Source organism: Rana temporaria, chromosome 12, assembly GCF_905171775.1.
Source record: "Rana temporaria chromosome 12, aRanTem1.1, whole genome shotgun sequence".
NCBI classification, from domain to species: domain Eukaryota; kingdom Metazoa; phylum Chordata; class Amphibia; order Anura; family Ranidae; genus Rana; species Rana temporaria.
Window position 1 is genome coordinate 113,125,543 of NC_053500.1, and position 24,762 is coordinate 113,150,304.

A 24,762-nucleotide genomic window follows, 5' to 3' on the forward strand; every position below is an offset into this window, starting at 1 on the left:
TGCCCCCTGACGGAGGTCGCGGTTGAGCTCAACTCCACCTCCTTTGTAGTGCTACCTTCGGAAGTTGGTACCACACAGTTTCTACCACTCAGTTTCCTCATCAAGATATCCTCCTCCCTGGGGGATAGTTCTCTTTTATTTTTCATCTCGTTTTCTTTTTTGTTCTGGTGTGATTTTAATGATCCGCGACTTTTCTTGCATACTGTCAAGATATTGTTTTTTCTCCTGTGATAACATATTGTTCTATCCGCAGCTCTAACCTCAATTCTACAGCTGAGTCCTGGTCTTTCTCTGGTTTCTCCCTGACCGTCCTCCTATCTGGTTTCACCATCGGCGAGATCACCTAACTGTAAGTGTTTGCCTCTTGTACACCTGCACTGCTCGCTCACGATGCCACTCAACCTCATTTCGCTAAACGTCTGGCTTAATCACCCAGCCAAACGACATTCACTCTGGAAAACCGTTAAGGCTCTTCATGGTGATATTGTCTTTACTCATTACTGTCTGCAAGACTCTGTCTAACGAGACTTTGGAGATCAGAGAAGGCCCCAACCATTGACCAAGTAATTGACCTTGTGGACCTACAGTTCAGCTACGAAACCATAACAGCGGCCAGCGCTGGCCGAAGCGCAAAATGCCGACTGGCTTGGGGTCCCTGGGTACACTGCTCTAGAACTGCGATGACAATAAGGCCCCGTACACACGACCAAACATGTATGCTGAAACTGGTCCGCGGACCAGTTTCAGCATACATGTTCGGTCGTGTGTAGGCGCGAGCGGGCCGAATTCCAGCAAACATTTGCCCCCCGGGCCTTTTCCCAGCAGACAAATATTCCTGGACGTGTTTTTAAAACCGTCCGCTGGAATCCTGCCCGCTCGGACATGTACGGTCGTCAGTACAGACCTACCGTACATGTCCGAGCGCCCGCCGTCCCTCGCATGCGTCGAATGACTTTGACGCATGCGTGGAAGCCTTTAAATGGCAGGCCCGCCCACGTTTACGCGCGGACTTCTGTACGATGGTTAGTACAGCCATCGTACAGAAGCCCTCTGGCAGACATGTACGGTGAAAACGGTCCGACGGACCGGTTTCATCGTACATGTTTGCCCGTGTGTACCGGGCCTAAGACGTATTGTACACTAGATGATGTTACTCAGACCCTTCTTGACCGAATAATGTGACCACCGTCTAACTGAACTGTATGTGAACCTTTAAATCTCCATTGCACACCTTGAGGGGGTTTTCCCCCTCCATATGTATTTGATGACGGTTCCCCCCCCCCTCCTGGACCACAAATAGAGCCCATTTGGGGTGGCCGGGAAGGGGTGAAGACCACAGTGCTTATATGTTTAAGATATGATGATTACCTTTAATTTGTTGATGAAGTTCTGTTTCCCTCACTAAGGGATGTCAATCTGTAACGTCGTTGCGCGACGTACAATGTTCATATTGTACTTGTACTCATGTTAAACCCAATAAAAACGATTGAAACAAAAAAATGCACTCCATTTAAAAAAATAAAATAAAAAAACTTGAGCTAGAAGTAAATAATGTTGCCTGTCCTAGTTGGAGCAGTCTAAAAAAAAAAAAACGATTCTAGATGCAATTCCAATTGCCCAGAAAATAACTACAAACCCAATTCACTGTGTAAAATCTGCATAAAAACAGAATGCAATTATTTGCAAATCTTATAAACCCATATTTTTTTCACAATAGAAAGTAAAAAACACATCAAATGTTTAACTTATTTTTTTCTTCTTAAAATGGTTAATTTTCTCAGTTTAATTTTGAAATTGATGGCCTCAAAAACGGACAACAATAAGCTGGCAAAGTAAGTGGTTTTAACAAGGAAGAGCTGGAAGAACATTTTGCAATTGTAGCAGAGTGTCTCAAAGGGTGCCTGGAAAGGTCTTGTTCGTGGGTTTACACATCTCCCAGGCTACTCTTGTACACTAGAGACCTCCGATTCATTATACATTTCAGGTTTTGCACCTCTCCCTTTAGGCAATTTTGTCAGCGCTTTTGAGCCTGTGGGAACAGACAAGTTGTGTCTGTGGAAGTCTGAAATGCATTAGGCTTGCTCAGCATGTTAGTTAGGATGTGAATTTGTATAGTTAGTGCTGGGACACGGCTAAGATTTTGTTTTGGAGATTTTGCCTAATTTATTTTTGTGGACATTGTACAGCACCTGTAAATAGACTTGTAAATAGGCACAAATAAACCCTGCACTGTCACTACATCACTGAATATCTGTGCCTGAAAGTGTGCTCACCCCAGGGAGCTTTGTTCTTGCTACCTATCCCCAGCTCAAACAACTAACTAGGTTAATTTGCAACAGGTCAGTAACATGATTGGATAAAAAAAGAGAACCTTAGAGAGAAAGATATCACCCGGTGACCCCGCCCACTTATGTCGTCACCACCCGGAGCATGATGGGACTGTGACGTCATAAGAGGCCTATATAAATACAGCGGGAGCAAGCGGCGTGTCAACATCGAAGAAGACCGGGCCACCGCGGGTAAAAGAGCTGCAAGAAGACAGCAGAGAAGCCTGGCAGAAGGAAACTGGAGAAGAGGGGAGAAGACGACAGAAGATCGGGCCCCCTCGCTGGTAAAAGAGCTGCAAGAAGACAGTGGAAAAGCCCGGCAGAAGGAAGAAGGCACCTGAGAGCAGAAGAAGAGACCCCCAAAGTCGGAAAAAGCTTTCTAATAAATGACTCTTAAAAGCAATGTAGTGCGTTTAAAAAAAAAAAAATTCCTCCAAGTGAATGGGTAGGGGTACGATGTACCCCATACTCGTTCACCTAGGGTGGGGGCCGGATCTGAGGGCCCCCTTATTAAAGGGGGCTCCCGGATTCCGATAAGCTCCCCGCCCGCAGACCCTGACAACCAATGGCCAGGGTTGTCGGGAAGAGGCCCTGTCCTCATCAACATGGGGACACGGTTCTTTGGGGTGGGGGGCCGTAGGGCGACCCCTGCCCCAAAGCACCTTCCCCCCCATGTTGAGGGCATGCGGCCTGGTACGGTTAAGGAGGGGGGCGCTCGCTCATCCCCACCCCCTTTCCTTACCGACCGGGCTGCGTGCTCGGATAAGGGTCTGGTGTGGATTTTGGGGGGGGACCCCCACGCCGTTTTTTCGGCATACGGGGGTTCCTCTTAAAATCCATAGCAGACCCAAGGGCCTGGTATGCTCTTGGAGGGGGAACCCAATGCCGTTTTTTTATTTGAAATTTGGTGTGGAGTTCCCCCTCAAGATTCATACCAAATGCAGCTGACACAGTGCATTGCGATTACCTGCGGTTATGTGCCGATAGTTGCGCCAGATCGCAACTGGACGCATTCAATTCTATTTTTTCTATTCGCACAAAACCGAAGGTAACAAAACCGCAGATAAACGCAGTGTGTGAAGGGTGTCATAGGAAAGCATTGTGTGCTTCTAGCTGTGGTAAAATCCGCAGCTAAAAGCACCATTCTATCCGTCCGTGTGAAAGGGGCCTAAGAGTGTCTCAGAAGTACAGATGGCTAGAGGTTTGCCAATCTGAGCTGCATCTAAAAATTGTTGAACAATCCCCTCTGGTTTAACCCAAAATTCACAGAATTCTTGACCATCACTGATCCATTTCATCTGGGCTTCACATGGTATAAAATATTTAAAGCGGGGGTTCGCCCTGTAAAAAAAAAAAAAAAAGTTTTTTTTTATTAGACAATTAAATTCGGCATCGTAGCGCGAGCTACGGTATGCCGGTCTTACATTTTTTATGCCCGTACTCACTGCGGTATCGTTGATTGAAGAATCCGGGGAATGGGCGTTCCTCTGGTGAGAGAAGGTGATTGACGGCCGGCCCTGGCACGTCACGCTTCTCCGGAAATAGCCGAAATAGGCTTGGCTATTCACGGCGCCTGCGCATAGCCTGTGCGCAGGCGCTGTGAATAGCCGAGACCTACTCCGGCTGTCTTCGGGGAGCGTGACGTGCCAGAGCCGGCCGTCAATCATCCTCCCTCTCCATAGGCACGCCCATTCCCCGCGGGAGTCGGATTCTTCAATCAACAATAGCACAGTGAGTACGGGGTTTAAAAATTTAAGACCGGCATACCGTAGCTCGCGCTACGATGCCGAAAGTAATGGAATAATGGGGTGAAGGAGGGTGAACTACCGCTTTAACTGACATTTGTGACAGGGGCTCCCTGATTACTTTTGATAAACTAAAACAAAATCATAATCTCCCAAACGCCTTATTCTTCCAGTTTTTGCAAGTCCGCCATGCTTACTTTGCTCAATTTGGATATTCTACACTCCACCTACTCCAAAAAGATCTAGAATCTTTACTGCATGATGATGATCCACAATTTACAAGGCTTTACAGCCATCAGTGCATGTTGGTCTTGATCTTTTACAATCCAAGTAGCAGGTGGACGTAGAGGATATCTGGGATTACCCCTTTACCCCTTTACCTAATCGGTGGTCACACGCGATAGGCTAATCCATTTCAAAATTCTTCACATGCCCTACCTTACACCGCAGAGATTACACCCAATTTTCAAGTGTTGGCGGTGCGGAGAGACAATTTTTTTTTATGTTTTTTTGCCCTGTTCCTACATTTTGGGGCGATGTCCTACAGTTTATTTGCTCAGTAACCACAATTTCCATTCCTCAAGTGGTGGCTGTTTGTCTATTGGGTTTGACCAACCATCTTCTCTTTTCCAGGGCCTCCAGAACGCTTTTGGGTATACGTTTGTTCTATGCTAGAAAAGCCATTGTTTTGGCATGGAAATTGGATGGACCCCCTACTTTGGAAAGCTGGACAAAACTGGTTCATTTTGGTGGTCCCATTGTATAAAAGAGCATATCTTTCCAGAGGTTGCCCCAAAAAATGTCATAAGGTTTGGGACCTTTGGATTAAAATTAAATATCCCTCCATCATCGATGCTAGAGACGAAAGTGGACAGTGTATGAATTCTATGTTCGGTCAAAGAGGGTGGAGCTATGCAGGGGTTGACCTGATGTTTTTTATGTGTTGTCTGGCAGCCCTGAAAAAGGGAGAGTCCTTTCCCCCCAAAACGCATTGGCTTTTATGTACTGTCAATATTACCAATACCTGTTAACCTACTTTCAAATCTGCATTCTTTTGGACACCGGGCGCTCCTTCCTTCCTACTTTTCCAAGTCTACATGTGGAAACAACCATAAGGCCAGACCAAAAAGGCAGCAGCCCAAATCCCAAGAGGTTTTATTACCATCACTTAAGACTGGGAATAACCTACGGGAGGGATTCCTTCCTACTTGCCCAGACAACCACCCACCCATGACACCAGTGACTGATTCAGTCAGTCCAGCATAGTCTCCAGCACAAACAAGAGGGAATGCTACATTGTGGTAAACATGGCCCCTGGAGGAATAAACAAAGAAGGCCCGTATAGGGCTGTCCGGAGGACTTTCTGACCAAGGCTTGCATCTGCCAAGGCCTGAACATCTACCAGGTAGTTTCAAAGGACCTATGGACAGGAGCGTAGATACGGGGGGTCAAGAGGTTTAAAACCCCCCCAGAGCCTCCTTCCATGGCGCAGCTAGCCTATTGTAATATTTCTGCTGCGGGACTGGGATGGGCGCTACACAGTCACAATTTCGCTAAGTATAATAGATGTTTCAGCCTGTTTGTTTATTGGGCAGGCAGGCCGAGACTTGGTATAGTGCAAGGTGATGTCATGTGGGAGGGACTGAGGCAGCTTAAGCTACCCATTGGCTGAGGAGGCAGAAGGGGGTGGTGCTGGCTTGCGTTCCAACTCCAGACTGACTTCACTCCAGCCGGCAAGACTTCCGAGTGGATGACGCCACACTTATGGTGCTGACATTCGGATACAGACTGCACGCTGTCCCTGGTATTGTTCCAGCTGTATTTTTACTTTCCTGATCCAGGTCCCCACACCATCAGTTTTACCACCACCTGCACCTGCCACGGTTGTGCATCACTATCTGCACACCTGGCATTGGGTTCATCACCACATGCATTTGACATGGCTTTCTCCCTGTCACCGCAGCTCAGGTTTATCTTATAGCGAACCACAGGGCTAAGTAAGCACTTAGATGTCATGTTTACAGTGGTTAACTGCATAACACTGGATACCTCCCTCTAGCACATTGTGGCAATATTGTCACTTTTATATACAAGAATGGTCCTGCTGACCCCTGCCCTACTGACCACCCCCTGTCTTCCATCCTGCTGAACCCTGTACCCTGCCCTATTAACCCCCTGTCTTCCTTCCTGCTCACCCCTGTACCCTGCCCTACTGACCCCCTATCTTCTGTCCTGCTGATCCCTGGCCTCTGCCCTTTCGACCCCTCTTCGCTGCCCTGTAAACCCCCATACACTGCTCTGCAGAACCTTCTCCTCTGCCATGCTGATTCCTGTCCTCCACCCAACTGACTCCTGTCTTCTACCCTGATATTCCCTGTTCTTCACTCAGCTGACCCCTGTCCGGGATTTGTATAACCACACTCCTTAAACCCCTCCCCCTGTTAAGATTTTGGTCACATCCATATTTTGCCACGGCGCTCCTGTGTCTGGTGATGCGCTAATTTATCTACTCGACTGATTTTATCGGCCTTTTATGAGTAGTATTCTTTTTTTTAATAAACCAGTGAATTTTTTTACTACTACACTGAGGCCCGGATTCACGTAGAATCGCGTATCTTTGTGCGGGCGTAACGTATCCTATTTACGTTACGCCTCTGCAACTTTTACAGGCAAGTGCCCTATTCTCAAACGAAAGTTGCGGCGGCGTAGCGTAAATAGGCCGGCGTAAGCCCGCCTAATTCAAATGTGATAGATGTAGGCGTGTGTTATGTAAATTTTATGTGACCCCACGTAAATGACGCTTTTTAGGAACGGCGCATGCGCTGTCCGTGAAAGTATCCCAGTGCGCATGCTCCAAATTAACCCGCAAGAAGCCAATGCTTTCGACGTGAACGTAAATGACGCCCAGCCCTATTCGCGAGCGACTTACGCAAACGATGTAAAATTTAAAAAATTTGACGCGGGAACGACGTCCATACTTAACATTGGTACGCCTCATATAGCAGGGGTAACTTTACGCCGGGAAAAGCCCAACGTAAACGGCGTATCTGTACTGCGACGGCTGGGCGTACGTTTGTGAATTCGCGTATCTAGCCGATTTACATATTTCTATGCGTAAATCAGCGTACACGCCCCTAGCGGCCAGCGTAAATATGCAGTTAAGATCCGACGGCGTAAGAGACTTACACCGGTCGGATCTAATACAAATCTATGCGGAACTGATTCTAAGAATCAGGCGCATAGATACGACGGCTCGGACTTAGAGTTACGACGGCGTATCTGGAGATACGCCGGCGTAACTCGTATGAGAATCCGGGCCTGAGTTCCCTCCTTATCTCTATATTTCCCTGAGCTTCTTCTATGGTGTGTTCTGGGAGCCCTTATACTGAAGTGTGCCATCCATCCCAGCAGGGATCTCTCCTAAAAAGTGCAGCCAGGCCTCTATATCTGAGGTCTTACCTGTCGATAAGCAGTTTGCGAGTTGGGTACGCTCTGGGAGTGGAGTGGGTTATGGTTTTCGATGAAGTGATTTTCACATGTTGATTTTAATGCAATATCTCTATGCTAATGGCTATATTATAAATGTATTAGCACTTTGACAGTGCAGCACAACTTTATTGTTTATTGCTTTTATCTGTATGTGGGAGTTTAATGAGTGCTGCTGTCACAATCTTAGTTGATGTTAATTGGTTTCATATGATTGTTATATATTTTTTTGACATTAAGCGCAATCAATACTTCTTTCCCTGATCTTTCATGTTTAACGCTGTCATTACTGCCGCTGTAACTATTACAGGAGATTTCTCTCCAGAAGAAAGGCTTGAAATGACCCAGAAGACTCAGTCAAAGGCACATCTATCTGTTAAAATGTGTGCTGCGGATTGCTGAGCAGCTTTGTCGGAATATCTCCCCCCTTCTCCCCCCTGTTATCTGACCACACTGGAGCAAGGAAACAAATACTTAAAGGGTCACTAAAGGAATTTTTTTTTTTAGCTAAATAGCTTCCTTTACCTTACTGCAGTCCTGGTTTCATGTCCTCATTGTTCGTTTTTGCTTTGATGTTGCTGTAATTCCTCTCTGTTCTGGACACTTCCTGGTTGTCTGTTTCCTGATCACCACAGTACTGGGAGATTTCTCACTGTGGTGACTAATCAAGGAGGTGTGTCTAAAACCCCTCAGCACCAATCCAGTTTCGTTTTGCAAAACCTTCACTGCCCTCTATTGGCTCTCTGATGTACAGAGCCAGAGAACCAGGAAACAACAGCAAAAACGAAACTAAACTGTAGGCACATTATATGATTGGTTTTTATCTATTTTTAATCATTTTTAAAAGGAATCAGTTAACTATTATGTCTCTATACCCTGTAAACAGTCATTTCAGCAAAACATTTTTTTTCCTTTAGTGACCCTTTAATTACTTCTATTGACAGCACAAGGAGGAGAGAGGGTGGCACAGACACAGAGATCGCACAGCTCCCACCCCCTTTAAATGCGGCCAAATGGGACATTTGCAGCCCTCCTTGTCATGCCCTGTGCCTCTTCTGCTCCTTTTATATTGATAAAAGAGTGTGACCTCTACCAGCCAGTTTGGAAGATAACCACAGTAGTAGCTGGCAGCTTCTGTTGTGAAAAATGGCAGCTGGAGCGGAGCGCTGGTATTAACAAAAACACAAGCCTCCTACCTTTATTAGAGAAGGACTAGTGTAGTAGCCACCAGCTACTACTGTAGTAATCTCCTCCGAACTAGCTGGCAGCTGCATGAGTTTGAGGTCTCAGCCTTCAATCAGTACAAAGGAAGAAGGTGAGGCACAGGGCTGCATTGAAAGCTGCGCTGCAGGACAGAGAGGGGCCGTTTGTACCCCCTCCATATGTTCTGAGCACCCATAATTTGGGCTTATGCCTGGGGTGAAGCTACAGCCAGCACTGCCATAGATAAAAATTACATTTTATTTCTAAACCACAGCATAGCTTTTAACATGGATAAGTGCTACCACTATATTGTCAAAAGTATTGGGACCCCTGTCTTTACACACATGAACTTTAATGGCATCCCAGTCTTAGTCCATATGGTTCAATATTGAGTTGGCCCACCCTTTGCAGCTATAACAGCTTCAACTCTTCTGGGAAGGCTACCCACAAGGTTTAGGAGTGTGTCTATGGGAATGTTTGACCATTCTTCCAGAAGTACATTTGTGAAGTCAAGCACTGATGTTGCCCGAGAAGGCCTGGCTCGCAGTCTCCCCTCTAATTCATCCCAAAAGTGTTCCATTGGGTTGAAGTCAGGACTCTGTGCAGGCCAGTTAAGTTCCTCCACCCCAAACTCGCTTATCTGTGTCTATATGGACTTCGCTTTGTGTGCTGGTGCACAGTCATGTTGAAACCGTCATCCACAAAGTTGGGAGCATGAAATTGTCAAAAAAATCTTGGTATGCTGATGCTTTAATAGTTTCCTTCACTGGAATGAAGGGGCAAAGCCCAACCCCTGAAAAACAACCCCACACCATAATCCCCCCTCCACCAAATGATTTGGAGCAGGGCACAAAGCAAAGTCCATAAAGACCTGATTGAGCGAGTTTGGGGTGAAGAAACTTGACTAGCCTGCAAGGATTCCTGACCTCAACCTGATAGAACACCTTTGGGTGAATTAGAGTTATGAGCCAGGTCTTCTCATCCAAGATCAGTGCACTTCTGCAAGAATGGTCAAACATTCCCATATACACACTCCCAAACCTTGTGTTCCCAGAAGAGTTGAAGCTGTTACAGCTGCAAAGGGTGGACCAACTCAATACTGAACCCTACGGACTAAGACTGGGACACCATTAAAGTTCATGTAAAGGCAGGTGTCCCAATACTTTTGACAATATAGTGTATGTGCACTGGGTCCTCAAGAGGAATTCACAACACTTTTTTAAATTTTGATGTGGGTTGTTTAAATTTTGCTATATAAATGGAAAATAATCTCTTAATGAAGCGTTGTCTATAATCTTTTAATTTCTAAATTTTGACTTTTTCTGAGGGTGTAGCCTGATATCTATTCAACGTAGACACAAAGGAACATAAGAAAAATCCATTTATTCATCTTCAATATAAATAGATATTTGTGATTTGTGATAAAGATGCGTGTTCAAAATGAATCCTCATATTAACAATTAAATATCTGTCACGGCAGGCACGATTATCCCTGGTTTCCATTGAATTTTTTTTTCCATAATGATTCATGTGGTCAGACTGGGGAATGTACCATTTTATTCTGGCGGAATGACTGATAAATACCCTTCTATCATCTCATTATTAATCATTACACAAGCTGAAGGACACAGTTGTTCTGTTTATATATGAAATGTTTTAATTACCACAATGCTTTATATTAAAGTGGTTGTTAGCCCACCAAAGGAAAATTACAGTATCCTCTCTGTTTAACTAATGTAATCCGCCCAGTGTCTGTGCCTTATAAAGATAATGCAGCTATATACCTAATTTCACAGTGCTGATCGGCGCTCACATGACCAAGGATCCCCCGCTGACGTCAGGAGGGGAGGAGGAGAGAGGCGGCGGGGTCACGTTAGCATATGGAATCAGCTCTCTGAAATGATGTACAGTATAGAGCTGCATTCTTTTTATAAGGCACAGACACAGGGCAGATTAATAAACAGAGGATACTGTAAACAAATAACAGTAATTTGAGCAGCAGGAGGGGAGGGAATAGGGGGCGGGAACAGACACGGAGCAGACAGGCAGGGAGGGGAGGGGGGAGAGCTGCCGATGACGGAGGCACATAAACTGACCACGGTGTTAGGCCTCAGCAGCCATGATACTCCGTGGTCAGTTTATAAAGGGGAGGGCAGAATCAGCCAAGATATTTCAGGTTTTACAGGGGGTCAAATGACACAGCACAAGCACTGTGCAGTAAAACATGCTTTAAAGGGAACAGGATTTTTATTTTTATGTTAACAAACACTTTAAACACCCTTATTAAACTGAACACCCAGAGAAGTGACCTCACTTTTCTCTGTTATAGTCTGCTGATTCGGCAGTGTGATGAGGTCTGACATCTGATAGGGTCATCCCTTTATGATCCTCTCCTTTAAGCAAGCTCCCATATTACAATATGTTAGACTCAAATTATCATCTCTGTATACTCTGTATGTTTTGAATCTCTATATCCTGTTTTTTGAAAATCTCATGTGATAATGTTAAAAAGATATTTTAGACTCACGGCATTGAACAAGGCGACCTATCCCTCTTAGGCTACTTTCACACTGAGATCCCTTTAACACTGGGGGCGTTTTGCAGGCGCTATAGCGTTAAAAATAGCGCCTGCAAAACACCCTAAAACAGCTGCTCCATTCACTCCAGTGTGAAAGTCCGAGGCCTTTCACACTGGAGCGGTGTGCTGGCAGGGCATCAGAGAAAGTCCTGCTAGCAGCTTCTCTTGAGCGCATTAGGAACGGTGAACTCACCGCACTTAATGCACGCCGCTGTATCGGCGCTTTGTGGGCGGTGTTAGCACTTTTTCGGCAGCTAGCGGGGGGTAAAACCGCCCCGCTAGCGCCCGAAAAGCGCTGCAAACCCAACGGTAAATTGCAGCTAAAAACAGCAGCGTTTTACCGCCGACGCTCGGAGTGGCACAGTGTGAAAGGGGTCTGAAGGCAGTTTTCAGAAAAGCGATTTGGAAGTGTGGTAATACCGCCGGTTTTAACCCCTTCTTCAGGTGCTAGCGGGGGTTTAAAAGCACCCCGCTAGTGGCCAAAAAGCACTGCTAAAACAAGCGTTGCTTTACGCCAGGGATAAGCAATTAACGGACCACCAGCTGTTGCAGAACTACAAGTCCCATGAGGCATAGCAAGTCTCTGACAGCAACAAGCATGACACCCAAAGGCAGAGGCATGATGGGATTCGTAGTTTTGGAACAGCTGGAGGTCTGCTAATTGCTTATCCCTGCTTTACGCCAACGCGGACACAGTGTGAAAGTAGCCTTAGCTTGACTTCTAGTGTTTATTGGAAGCTAACAGAAATACCCAACTTAGGTACTATTCCAAGCAAGATTTATTTTTAATGAATACCTAAGTGGAATTCAGTTTTAAAGAGACCCCGATGCCAGACCCATTAATTTCAATTTTCCTACATAAAATATGTGCATTTAACATATTGTGTGCATGTAATTAACCTGTAAAAGATTCCCTTGTGCAGACATCTTGGATGTGTCAGCAGCTCCATTAGAATCAGAACTGTCACCTAAAGCTGTATTAATCCCAAAAAACTAAAATATATTGCAGCTTACCAATCATTAGATGTGGTGGCTGCATTCGGTTTTTTCCCTCTGTTTTCACCTTGTGATCTGGCCTGTAACCTACCATGTGTATCAGGCTTCGTACACACGATAGGTTAACCAGAGGACAACAGTCTGATGGACCGTTTTCATCGGTCAAAACCGATCGTGTGTGGGCCCCATAGGTTATTTATCCATAGGTTAAAAAAAAGCCAACTTGCTTTAAATTGAACCTATGGATTCCTAACCGATAGTTTGTAGGCACGACCATCGGTTAAAAATCCATGCATGCTCAGAATCAAGTCGACGCATGCTTGGAAGCATTGAACTTTGTTTTTTTTTCAGCACGTCGTTGTGTTTTACGTCACCGCGTTCTGACCCGATCGTTTTTTTAACTGATGGTGTGTAGGCACGACTGACCATCAGTCAGCTTCATCGGTTAACCTATGACAACGGTCCTTCAGACCGTTCTCATCGGATGGACTGATTGTGTGTACGAGGCTTTAGAGTTTCCTCGCGCTTGATGAAGGAGAGCAGGGGGCACCTTGGAAAGCATCATTGTCAGTCTGGGAAGGTAGATGTACTAGGAGATTTAGATATACTAACAAATTGAAGCCAAACTCCAGCTAATACCTTATAAGCAGTAACAGCAAACACTTTTTCATTTTGGGATAAATGTTTTACATAAATAAATGCTGATTATTGTAAGCACCTCTGCTAGTTTTAAATGGTTTGTTTCATCTCTATAACTGATATATTCTGCTGGAGAGCTTGTTTTTTTTAACTGGATCACCAGATGAAAATAGAAGACAGAAAGCCTAAAAAGAAAACAAATGCAGCCATCACATATAAGAAATGGTAAGCGGCCATATAATAAATGTTTGCTTTTGGGTTTAGTACCACTTTAACCCCTTGCCGACCGATCATGCAGATATACTGCGGCAGGGGGGCCGCTCTGTGCTAAATCACATACCAAGTATATGATCTGGCACATGCAAGTGATTGGACAAGTGGGAGCCAATCAGCGGACCCACTGATCATTCAGGAGACAGGCAGAATGGTGGTCTGCTTATGTAAACAAGGCAGACCACGGTTCTGTGACAAGGGAAGGCTGTGATCTTGCGTTTCTGCTAAGCAGGAACACGGATCTCTGCCTTCCCTTAGTACAAGCACCACCCACACAGTTAGCTAGCACTCCCTAGGAACACAGTTAACCCTTCCATTGCCTCTGATGTTAACCTCTTTCCTGCCAGTGTCATTAGTACAGTGACAGTGCATATTTTTTAGCACTGATCACTGTATTAGTGTCACTGGTCCTGAAAAAGCATCAAAAGTGTCAGTTAGATGTCCGATTTGTCCGCTGCAATATCGCAGTCGCTGATCAAGCCATTACTTTAAAAAAATAAATAAAATTAAATATATCCCATTGTTTGTAGACACTATAACTTGTATGCAAACCAATCAATATACGCTTATTGGGATTTTTTTTTGTAACCACAAATATGTAGCAGAATACATATTGGCCTAAATTGATGAAGAAATTCGATTTTTGACAGGTTTTAAAGCAAAAAGTAAAAAATTATTTTTTTTTTCAAAATGGTCGGTCTTTTTAGGTTTATAGTGCAAAAAATAAAAACTGCAGATGTGATCAAATACCACCATAAGACCCCTTTGACATTGAGGGCGTATTTCAGGTGCTATAGCGTTAAAAATAGCGTCTGCAATCCGCCCTCAAACAGCTGCTCCATTGTCTCCAGTGTGAAAGCCCGAGGGCTTTCACACTGGAGCGGTGCGCTAGCAGGACAGTAAAAAAAGTCCTGCTAGCTGCATCTTTGGAGCGGTGAAAGAGCGGTGTGTTTACCGCTCCTGCCCATTGAAATCAATGGGACAGCGCGGCTATACCGCCCGCAATGCGCTCCTTTCTCGGCTGTTAAAGGTGCCCCACTAGCAGCCAAAATGCGCTGCAAATCCACCCATAGCGTCAGCGGTAAAAATAGCAGCGTTTTACCGCCGACGCTATGGGAGGCTCAGTGTGAAAGGGGTCTAAGAAAGCTCTATTTGTGAGAAAAAAAAAGATAAACATTTTATTTGGGTACAACGTCGCAGGTCCGCCCAACTGTCAGTTAAAGTAACGCAGTGCCGTATCGCAAAAAATGGCCTGGTCATGAAGGGGGAGGGGGGGGTAAACCTCCCGGAGTTGAAGTGGTTGAGTAACACACTATAGTAATACCTTTGATCCCCCAGGCAGCTATTATTATAAGCGGTAAGGGAAGGAGCAGAGGACCTGGGCCAACACAAGAGTAAATAGACTCTCCCAGAAAAGGAGAGGACTATGACATGGCAAGAGGGAGGGGGATATGCTAGGGAATGGACTCTTCCTGGGGTAGTAACATTTTCTATGAAGGACAAAAGGCACATTGCAAGTGATTACAGAATCATTTATGGAAAAGAAAAACACTGCAAGTCATTTAAATTGCTAGATTTTCTGTGTTTTCACCTGAATTTTGTTGTTGTTGATTACAGGGTCTCTTTAAAGGTCCCTGTGTCATCTCCGAAAAAAACAAGCACAGGATTGTAAAATAAAAACACAGCAGAGCTTCACAGACATCATGCAGACATATCACAGGGAACAGCAGGTGGGTGTAACAAACACAGAGGAATGCCACAGCCTACCTGGGTGCTGACCTTTAAGCCTCATGTAATATCTGATGTCAATTAGCGGGTGCTTCTCTATAGCTTGTATATGCTGTGTGCTCCAGATCTTCTGTAGGCAGCGTTCATGATGGCTGTCCTAATGGGTATTACGTTGTGGGTTCTAGGAAACCCAGAGGTTTCTAAGACACAATGGGGTTGATTTATTGAAATTGGCGAGTGCAAAGTCTGGTGCAGCTCTGCATATAAGCCAATCAGCTTCCAGTTTGTTCTGTCAAGGCATAATTGAACAAGCTGAGGTTAGAAGCTGATTGGCTGCCATCAGAACCAGAACCAGATTTTGCACTGTTCGGTTTTAGTAAATGACCCCGGTGTTACATGTACTCCCCTCTATGCGTACGTTGAAAATTGTTCCTTATAAAGTTAAATCCTTTGTACTTAATACGCAAGAGACAGAAATCAAAAATAAACTTTTACTGTTTGATATAAGTAATAAAACAGTTAGACATTAAATTAATTACAAGGAATAATTAGCACAGAAACAACGTGCATCAATCACAATACCAGAAAACCACACACACGAGGAGGAGGAGGAGGAGGAGGAGGAGAGTAAAACATGCAGAACTCTACATTTCCCCCCAGAAGGAACACAACACAGAGATACTGCAGAAAGCAGATACACAGAACTATATACATGGGAAAGCTAGAGATATCCCCTTAGTAATGAGTAGTGTCTATATACACAACTTCATACACAGGAGTAGTGCACCACACACATTATCAAATGCAGGAACGTTTTTTCTCTCCATAATCTTCACATAGGCTAGTATGGCCTCCCCACATTCACGCGGTAGTTCGCTGAGGACCTCGTTTCCCGATAAAGGCAGGAAACGCAGGTATGGTAACTGGATACACCATCAGCACCCACCATTTAATACTGTTCAGACTAAGAAAATGCATTCAAGGAGGATAAAAGGGTCACTCCGCTCTTTAAAACTGAGAAAATACAAAAACAATCTCTAAGCTGAGTAATGTATGACCACAACTTGTCCTCTCTCACTGCAGTATCCCCATAGTCTGCCATACAGTATGCAGGAGTACTGCGTTTTACCTCTGAGCAGGTCCTATAGCACTGGAGAATTATGCTGTGCCCTACTGATTAGGGCATCTTACCCATGGAACTGGGAAAAGTCTGCTACAAAACTGTGTCTCTAGTTATTCACACTTGTCCTTGCTTGTGCCTTCCTCCTGGGGGGGCTCTTTCTCTGTGACCGCCGAGGAGTTGGACAGCCTTGTGGAGTGCTTATATGCTGTGCACAGCTCTTGTACACGCTCTGCGCTGGGGGTCCACTTCTGGAATCCAGCCTCATTCTGAAGAAATAGCACAGCTGTGTTGTGTACTGCTTTGTAGTACAGCTCATCTCTGTTGAAAGAATAAAGAGAGGGAAAAAAAAAGTAAAAAAAAGATTCAGATCAAACAGAATTACAGAGAAAACAAGTCTACAGATATCTGAGGATAAACACTGCCTTCACTGGAATACCGGCGCCAATATAACCTTACCACCCATGTATATTCACACGTGGTAAAAAAAAGCAACATGAGGTGAACATCTCTCAGCTCTTTCAAACAAAAAGGCTTACCTAAAACTGGCCACAGATGGTTCAATCTCGGCTGGTTCAGCAGGGAATGGCTAGAATTTAAACTGTGTATGGGCAAGCATGATTGAACCCAAGTTAAATCGATCAACGTGGGCACAACCAGCATGTCAGGTTTTCCATGCGATTATTGCAGCTGCTAACAAGAATCACTGAATGTTCCCCCGGCCAGAACAGCTCCCCACGCCCCCCTGTCAGGTGAACAGTGTTGTTGGGGGAATCAACTGATTTTCTTTCCTTCAACCCATGCACAGAGAAGCGTTCCTGCTGGAAGAACAGTGATTACTGCTAGCAGATAAAGCTGCTAGCAATAATCTCATGTAGAAATCCAACATGCTGGTATTTCCTGCACTACTTTTGTCGATTTCAGGTGCGACTTCAATAGACATCTGTGCATGAAGCCACAAAGACATCTATCAAGTAGCACCTGAAATCGCGCTGACCTTGCTACTTTGAAATCGCGCCACTTCAAGTGAAGTAGAGCGATTTCAAAGTAGCATCAATGTGAACCAGGGCTAAAGCAGATAACAGCCAAAACCTTCAGCGCGACTTGGAGCAACTTACAACGCGACTTAAAGGTTCCTCCAGGACAGGCGACTTTGGCCAATCACAGAATAATCAGCTCTGTGGGAGGGAGGGGTTTGCCTGAGTAAACTATTTTCTTTTCCTGTAAAGTTGCTTCAGTTAAGACGGAGATCCGACTTTGGAGGCAACTTCCATTGAAATCAATGGGTACAAGTTGCCTAGAAGTCGCCTTGAAGTAGTACAGGAACCTTTTCTGAAGTCGGAGCGACTTCAGTAGTGTACATTGTGTGAACCGGCACTTAGACAGTCGTCACTGAAACAAGTTCATGCATTGTAAAATTTCTGTTTCAATTAAAAAAAAAAAAGGATTTTTGTACTCACCGTAAAATCCATTTCTCTGAGTTCATGGACGGACACAGCCGCAATTGACCTTAGGGTATTATCCTCCTTTCTAGGAGATGGACTGGGCAGAAAAACAGCATGTCAAGTGTTAAACACTCCACACAGTACAGTACCTCCCAGGGGGTGGTTCCCCCGGGTACATCCCCCATTCTCTGCAGCCTCAGTTCGTAAAAAAGCAGTACAAAGGAGGGGTGGGTGCTGTGTCCGTCCATGAACTCAGCGAAATGGATTTTACGGTGAGTACAAAAATCCAATTTTTTTAAATTGAAACAGAAATTTTACAATGCATTAACTTGTTTCAGTGACGACTGTCTAAGTGCCGGTTCACACTACCGCGACTAGGGATCCGAACTCGGAGAAATGGATTTTACGGTGAGTACAAAAATCCTATTTTCTCTTCCGTTCATGGACGGACACAGCAGCAATTGACCTTAGGGATGTCCCCAAGCAGTGTAAAAAAATCAAGGGGTGGGAAAACACAGAAAACCAACTTCACACCAAACAAAACAGAGCTCCTCAATGGAGGAACTTCAACCTTAAACAGCCGCCTGCAAAACCTTGCGGCCGAAGGAGGCATCCGAAGATGCACTCAAATCCACCTTGTAAAACTTTGAGAAGGTGTGGACTGACGACCAAGTCGCTGCCTTACACACCTGTAAAACAGACGCCTGAAGGCGGAAAGCCCAAGAGGCACCAATCGCCCTGGTCTAATGCGCCGTAACCGGGAAGGGGGGCGCCCGCCCCTTTAGGACATAGGCCTGAAGCACAACCTGCCTGATCCACCTAGAAATGGTGGCCGACGAGACCGCCAGACCCTTCTTAGGACCAGTCACCGACACGAACAGTGAATCCGACCTCCGAAACGGAGCTGTAGCAGATAGGTACACCCGTAGGGCTCGAACCGCGTCCAAGGAATGCAGCCAACCGAATTCCCAGAGGGTCTGGCAGGTGATAGACACATCCACCTCTAACTCTGAGCTTGAAGAAGCTCTCAGGAGAAGGTCGTCCAGGTATCCTACAATAGCGATTCCGCGCTGCCTCAGCAGGGCCAGAATCGGGGCAAGCACCTTGGTGAAAACTCTGGGCGCCGAAGCCAGGCCCAAAGGGAGGGCCACAAATTGAAAGTGGTCCTCCCCGACCGCAAAGCGCAGAAATCTCTGGTGCTTTGCACATATGGGGATATGCAAGTACGCATCCTTGATATCCAAGGACGCCAGGAAATCCCCTTGATGGAGTGCCGCTATAACAGAGCAAACCGACGCCATCCTGAATTTTTGCACTCTGACAAAACAGTTGAGGGCCTTGAGATCCAGGATTGGATGGACCCCTTCCTTCTTGGGGACTACAAACAGATTGGAGTAAAACCCCTGAAACCGTTCCAGTAAAGGAACCGGCACGATCACCCCCCTGACCAGCAGATCCTGAACAGCCCCAAACAGGGACTCCCGCAACCCGGAGGAAGCTGGAGGTTGGAAGGAAAAAATCTGTTTGGCGGACAAGAGAGAAACTATCTTGTACCCCGACGAAACTACTTCTTAAAACCCAGCGGTCGGAAAGAAGAGACATCCACTGAGCCGCGAATTCGCAAAGCCGGCCCCCCACCCAAGAGACGGGCCGTTTGCGGCCGATCCCATTTCTTGTACAAAAATGTTTCCAGATAAGGAACACACTGAAACACTTTCGCAGTGCGGGCCGGTTTGCGGAACCCAAAAGGGACCGATATCTCTGATGTCTCCGCCGAATCCTCAATTTTCTGAGTATCCCGCACCACAGTGATAAGAGCTCCCACTAGCGCCCAATCATGCGCTGACCTTGAAGCAGTGTCATCCTCACTGTCCGTGTGGACTAGGCCTGCATCCTCTGACACCTCGGAACCAGGAGCAGTAGCTGGGCCTGATTCCCGAAGAAGGCAGGGGGAGGGGGTGCTTTTTACCCCCCCTCTGGCCATGCGCCGCTTCAATCCTTGCAACAAACGCCTCTAGGACTGCCGTCATAGCATCCACAGAGGCCGCAGGTACAGGGGCACTAAGGGTTAACTCTGGCATGTCTGGGGGAGAAGCATCTGGTTCGGACGCCATGCTGACCCACCCTTTTACCACCCTTGGAGTGCAAGGCAAGACCCACAGTCCCTCTAATAAAGGCACCCGGCGTCGCCAAAATGGCGCTGCGATTGCACAGTAAAAACACACACATACAGTGACACAGTGACACAGTGAAAACACCCGGGACCCCCGGGCAGGCCCCCCCCCGCAGCAAAACAGCACCCCCGATAGACACAGCCCCCAGCCACAGGATGGAGCCCCCCCCAGCGGACCCCCCACCTCACAGCCAACCACCCAGAACGCGGGAGAGGAAGGGAGAGAGGAAAGCAGGGCGGACCCCCGATCGACCTCCCCAGGAATGCACCAGTCGCACCACCCTGCCAAAGCAAGGGGACTGCTACTTACCCATCCTGCGACCACCGGCTGGAGGCATCCCAGACAGAACCAACGTGCGCGCAGTTACGGCATGGCTGTCGGCCCGGCACACTGTGACACGGACATTGAGCCCGGTCATATGTGTGCCCTGGAGCGTATAGCTCACCGGCCACCCCTGGAGCAACGGGGCATGTCGTGGACGGCCCAGCGCTTAGCTAAAGGCCGGCACACGCTCGATGGCCGAACTTGGGGGGACTACAAGGTTCGAGGATCCAGCTTGTCACCCAGTCAGCAGTTGATTGTAGATCTCAGGATCCAAAAATGCAGGAAAACAAAAAAGAAATGCAAGAAAATTGCAAAAAAAATCATAAGAGCACATGGGCCCAGAGGAGCCATGTAATTTTCATTGCTAGGCAGAAAAAAAACTGAGGCTGCAGAGCAGAGAATGGGGGATGTACCCGGGGGAACCACACCCTGGGAGGTACTGTACTGTGTGGAGTGTTTAACACTTGACATGCTGTTTTTCTGCCAAGTCAATCTCATAGAAAGGAGGATAATACCCTAAGGTCAATTGCTGCTGTGTCTGTCCATGAACGGAAGAGAAAATATGTTTTTCCCTCACTTTCGGTCCAAGTGACAATGGTCACCAGGACAAATGGTAAGAATAAAGAAACCATTAAAAAGAGTTTCTTATTCTACCCCATGCTATCTAAAAAAAAAAAAAAAAAAAAAGCTATAAACACATTTGAAATGACACTAATATGCACAAAGCACACAGATTTGTTATTCAATAGTTCTATAGTTCTATTCAATAGTGAGCTCTAGTGTGAATTTTGGGTCAATGTCACTGTGCTTGCATGGGATTCCTCACAAACTCCAAAGGCATGCTGATTGGTTATTGGCTTCAGTCCAAATTGGCTCCAGTATAATAATAATTTAGAACTAACAACAGACTGTCTATATATTCCAGGGATACATGCCTCTTGCACACATGCTGGGAGCCACTGCGGTATTCGTGCTGGAAGGCCGGGAGCACCACCTGGTGACGTTTGAAGCGGCTTTCTTCCATGCGAGTGAGGGCCGGCGTAGGGGGGTCTCTCCATTCAGGGATAAAGACAATAAAAGACAGGGGCTGATCTGAACTCTCTAGCAGACTCTGGAAGAAAAAAAATTAATTGGTCAGATTAAGAAAAAAATTAAATAATAACCATGATAGCAGAGATCATTCAGCATAAATGTATCTATTCACCTCAAAATGTGTGACCATGGCATCCATTAACTCCTCACTGAAAGGTGGGTTTGCCTCAAAGGAACCGCTGACTGGGAAAAAACTAAGACATGGCCTAGGATAAAAAAAGAAAGCAAGAAAATATTTATAATCGCAATCATTCATTATCATTTTACCCCTTACTATTTACTGAAAAGGCAAAGCAAGTTAAAATATTTCTAGACTCTTCATGGGCAGAATATATGAATGATATGCTTCAAACAGACTGATAGCGAATACACCCTTGTATATCAGTAAGGTGATACAAATCTTCTTATATTATGTAAATCTCATATACACATATATACACACACAGTATCTCACAAAAGTGAGTACACCCCTCACATTTTTGTAAATATTTTATTTTATCTTTTTATGTGACAACACTGAAGAAATTACACTTTGCTACAATGTAACGTAGTGAGTGTACAGCTTGTATAACAGTGTAAATTTGCTGTCCCCTCAAAATAACTCAACACACAGCCATTAATATCTAAACCACTGGCAACAAAAGTGAGTACACCCCTAAGTGAAAATGTCCAATTTGGGCCCAATTAGCCATTTTCCTTCCCTGTTGTGTCAGTGTCACTCGTTAGTGTTACAAGGTCTCAGGTGTGAATGGGGAGCAGGTCAGTTAAATTTGGTGTTATCGCTCTCACTCTCTCATACTGGTCACTGGAAGTTCAACATGGCACCTCATGGCAAAGAACTCTGAGGATCTGAAAAAAAAGAATTGTTGCTCTACATAAAGATGTTCAAAGTCCAGCCCGCATTTTGGTTTAATACGGCCCCCCTGGTAATTTGAATATGTAGATCTTTTGTGGCCCCCGCATTTATCGAGGTTGAAGGGGTGGGGGGGGGGTCAGCCTGTCAGTGCTCAGACCATACGCCACACACTCCATCAAATTGGTCTGCATAGCTGTCGTCCCAGAATGAACCCTCTTCTAAAGATGATGCACAAGAAAGCCCGCAAACAGTTTGCTGAAGACAAGCAGACTAAGGACATGGATTACTGGGAACCATGACCTGTGGTCTGATGTGACCAAGATAAACGTATTTGGTCCAGATGGTGTCAAACGTGTGCGGCAGCAACCGGGTGAGGAGTACAAAGACAAGTGTGTCTTGCCTACAGTCAAGCATGGTGGTGGGAGTGTCATGGTCTGGGGCTGCATTAGTGCTGCCGGCATTGGGGAGGTACAGTTTATTGAGGGAACCATGAATGCCAACATGTACGGCGACATACTGAAGCAGAGCATGATCCACTCCCTTTGGAGATTGGGCCACAGGGCAGTATTCCAACATGAAAACAACCCCAAACATGCCTCCAAGCTGACCACTGCCTTGTTAAAGAAGCTGAGGGTAAAAGTGATGGACTGGCCAAGCATGTCTCCAGACCTAAACCCTATTAAGCATCTGTGGGGAATCCTCAAACGGAAGATGGAGGAGGGCAAGGTCTCTAACATCCACCAGTTCCGTGACGTCATCATGGAGGAGTGGAAGAGGACTCCAGTGGCAACCTGTGAAACTCTGTGAACTCCATACCCAATAGTTAAGGCAGTGCCAGAAAATAATGGTGGCCACGCAAAATATTGAAACTTTGGGCCCAATTTGGACATTTTCACTTAGGTGTGTACTCACTTTTGTTACCAGCGGTTTAGACATTAATGGCTCACTCACTACTTGTAGCAAAGTGTCATTTTTTCAGTGTTGTCACATGAAAAGATACATTTAAAGATATAATAAAATATTTACAAAAATGGGAGGGGTGTACTCACTTTTGTAAGATACTGTGTGTATGATAGATATATACACACACACACACACACACACACACACACACACACACACACACACACACACACACACACACACACACACACACACACACACACACACACACACACAAAAACAGGGGACCGCCAGGTGGAAGGGGGCAGAGCCGAGTTTTAAAAAGAAACCATAAAATGCTTTTAGTCAGTCAATTTTACAGTATTTAACTTTTTTTAACATGTCTATTTACTGTGTGTAAACTGGTGTTTTAAATATTTTAAATTATTTGTATATATAAAAAAAAAAAAAAAAAACATTTGAGAAATAATTTATTATGGAGGTGCATTCATGACACTCTGAGATGTAGACGGGCTTTCTAAAACAAAATTACATCACCACCCTCATGCTTTCTACCAGGTTGTATCCAAAAGCCCAAAATTATTTTTATTTTTGGATAAAGTAAAAATCCCTGTCGTTTTTTTTTTTTTTTTTTTGTATGGCTCATTAGGGGGATAGACGGCTGTCTCTAATAAGTATCTTCAATAGAAACAACCCCTGTTCTGGTTACAACTCCAACATTTTAGATTTTGCATCCCTTTCTATTCTAAAAGGTTGAACGTCCTCAGCAGGGACACGAGCAGCAATAAAACCTGAAAGAGGCTTCCTTTCCCTACTAAAAAAATGTTTTGTCTTTGTATATATTAAATCCACTGATGAAGACATTGCTGTGGTTGCTAGTAGAAGAGGAGGGCACACTCTTCTGACTCCTTCAGGCCTATTTTTAGCACAAAGCTGCCTGATAGAAAAAGACTCCATAGATGGATAGATATACCTTGCATAGAGCTCCCCCTGCTGATTACAAGCAGTAACACAAAACATTCACATGCAATATTTCATACTTGTTTGAAAAAAAAAGAAATACTAAAATTCAAGTGATTCTAAAGGTAATGTTTTAAAAAAATAAACATAAACATGTTATACTTATCTGCTCCATGTAATAGTTTTTAACAGAGCAGCCCTGATCCTCCTCTTCTTGGGTTCCCCGCCGACACTCCTGGCTCCTCCCCGCCAAGTGTTTGCTATGGGGCACTCATGCATGCTCGCTCCATTAGACACACAGAGTGCGGCTTGGCCCTGCCCCCACTCCCTCCTCACTGGCTGTGACTGACAGCAGCAGAAGCCAATGGCTTCCGTTGCTGTATCTGAGCCAATGAGGAGAGAGCACTCCGATGTGCACATGGTGATTCTAGCATAGGGGAGCTTAAAAAGACATGTGGCTACTCATTGACGAAGAAGCGGTGGTTTAAACTTAAGGCTACTTTCAAACTGGGGCTGGGGGGTGAGCGGTAAAGCGCCACTAATTTTAGCGTCGCTTTACCGCTGTTATAGCAGCCCTTTTAACCCCATGCTAGCAGCTGAATAAAGGATTAAAAGCTCCCACAAAGCGCTTTGCAAGCGCTTCAGCAGCGTTACCCATTGATTTCAATGGCGGGGGGGATAGAGGAAAGAGGCTGCTTGCCGGACTTTTTCTAACGTCCTGCAAGCGCATCGCCCCAGTTCGAAAACACTCGAACTTTCACACTTGGGCTGCAGGGGAGGCGATTTCAGGCACTAATTTTAGCCCAAAAGTGCGTAGAGGGTTCTTTACTGTCAGAGCGGTAAAGATTTGGAACTCCCTTCCACAAGCAGGGAGTGTCGATAGTTTAAAAAAACTATTAGATGGGCATCTTAG

The 24,762-nt window shown here is 45.5% G+C and overlaps 1 protein-coding gene across 2 annotated transcripts in view; it reads right to left on the reverse strand.

Moving 5' to 3' along the window:
* Nucleotides 1-15,452: 15,452 nt before the first annotated feature.
* Nucleotides 15,453-24,762, reverse strand: part of PCIF1 (phosphorylated CTD interacting factor 1) — a 79,186-nt gene continuing 69,876 nt past the window's right edge. For both annotated transcript variants that reach the window (XM_040330222.1, XM_040330223.1), the window contains exons 14-16: nucleotides 21,243-21,336; nucleotides 20,974-21,149; nucleotides 15,453-16,416 (exon numbers count right to left, since the gene is read on the reverse strand). In XM_040330222.1, the coding sequence (XP_040186156.1) occupies nucleotides 16,209-16,416; nucleotides 20,974-21,149; nucleotides 21,243-21,336 (478 nt within the window). In that variant the 3' untranslated portion in view covers nucleotides 15,453-16,208. The remainder of the gene's footprint in view (nucleotides 16,417-20,973; nucleotides 21,150-21,242; nucleotides 21,337-24,762) is intronic.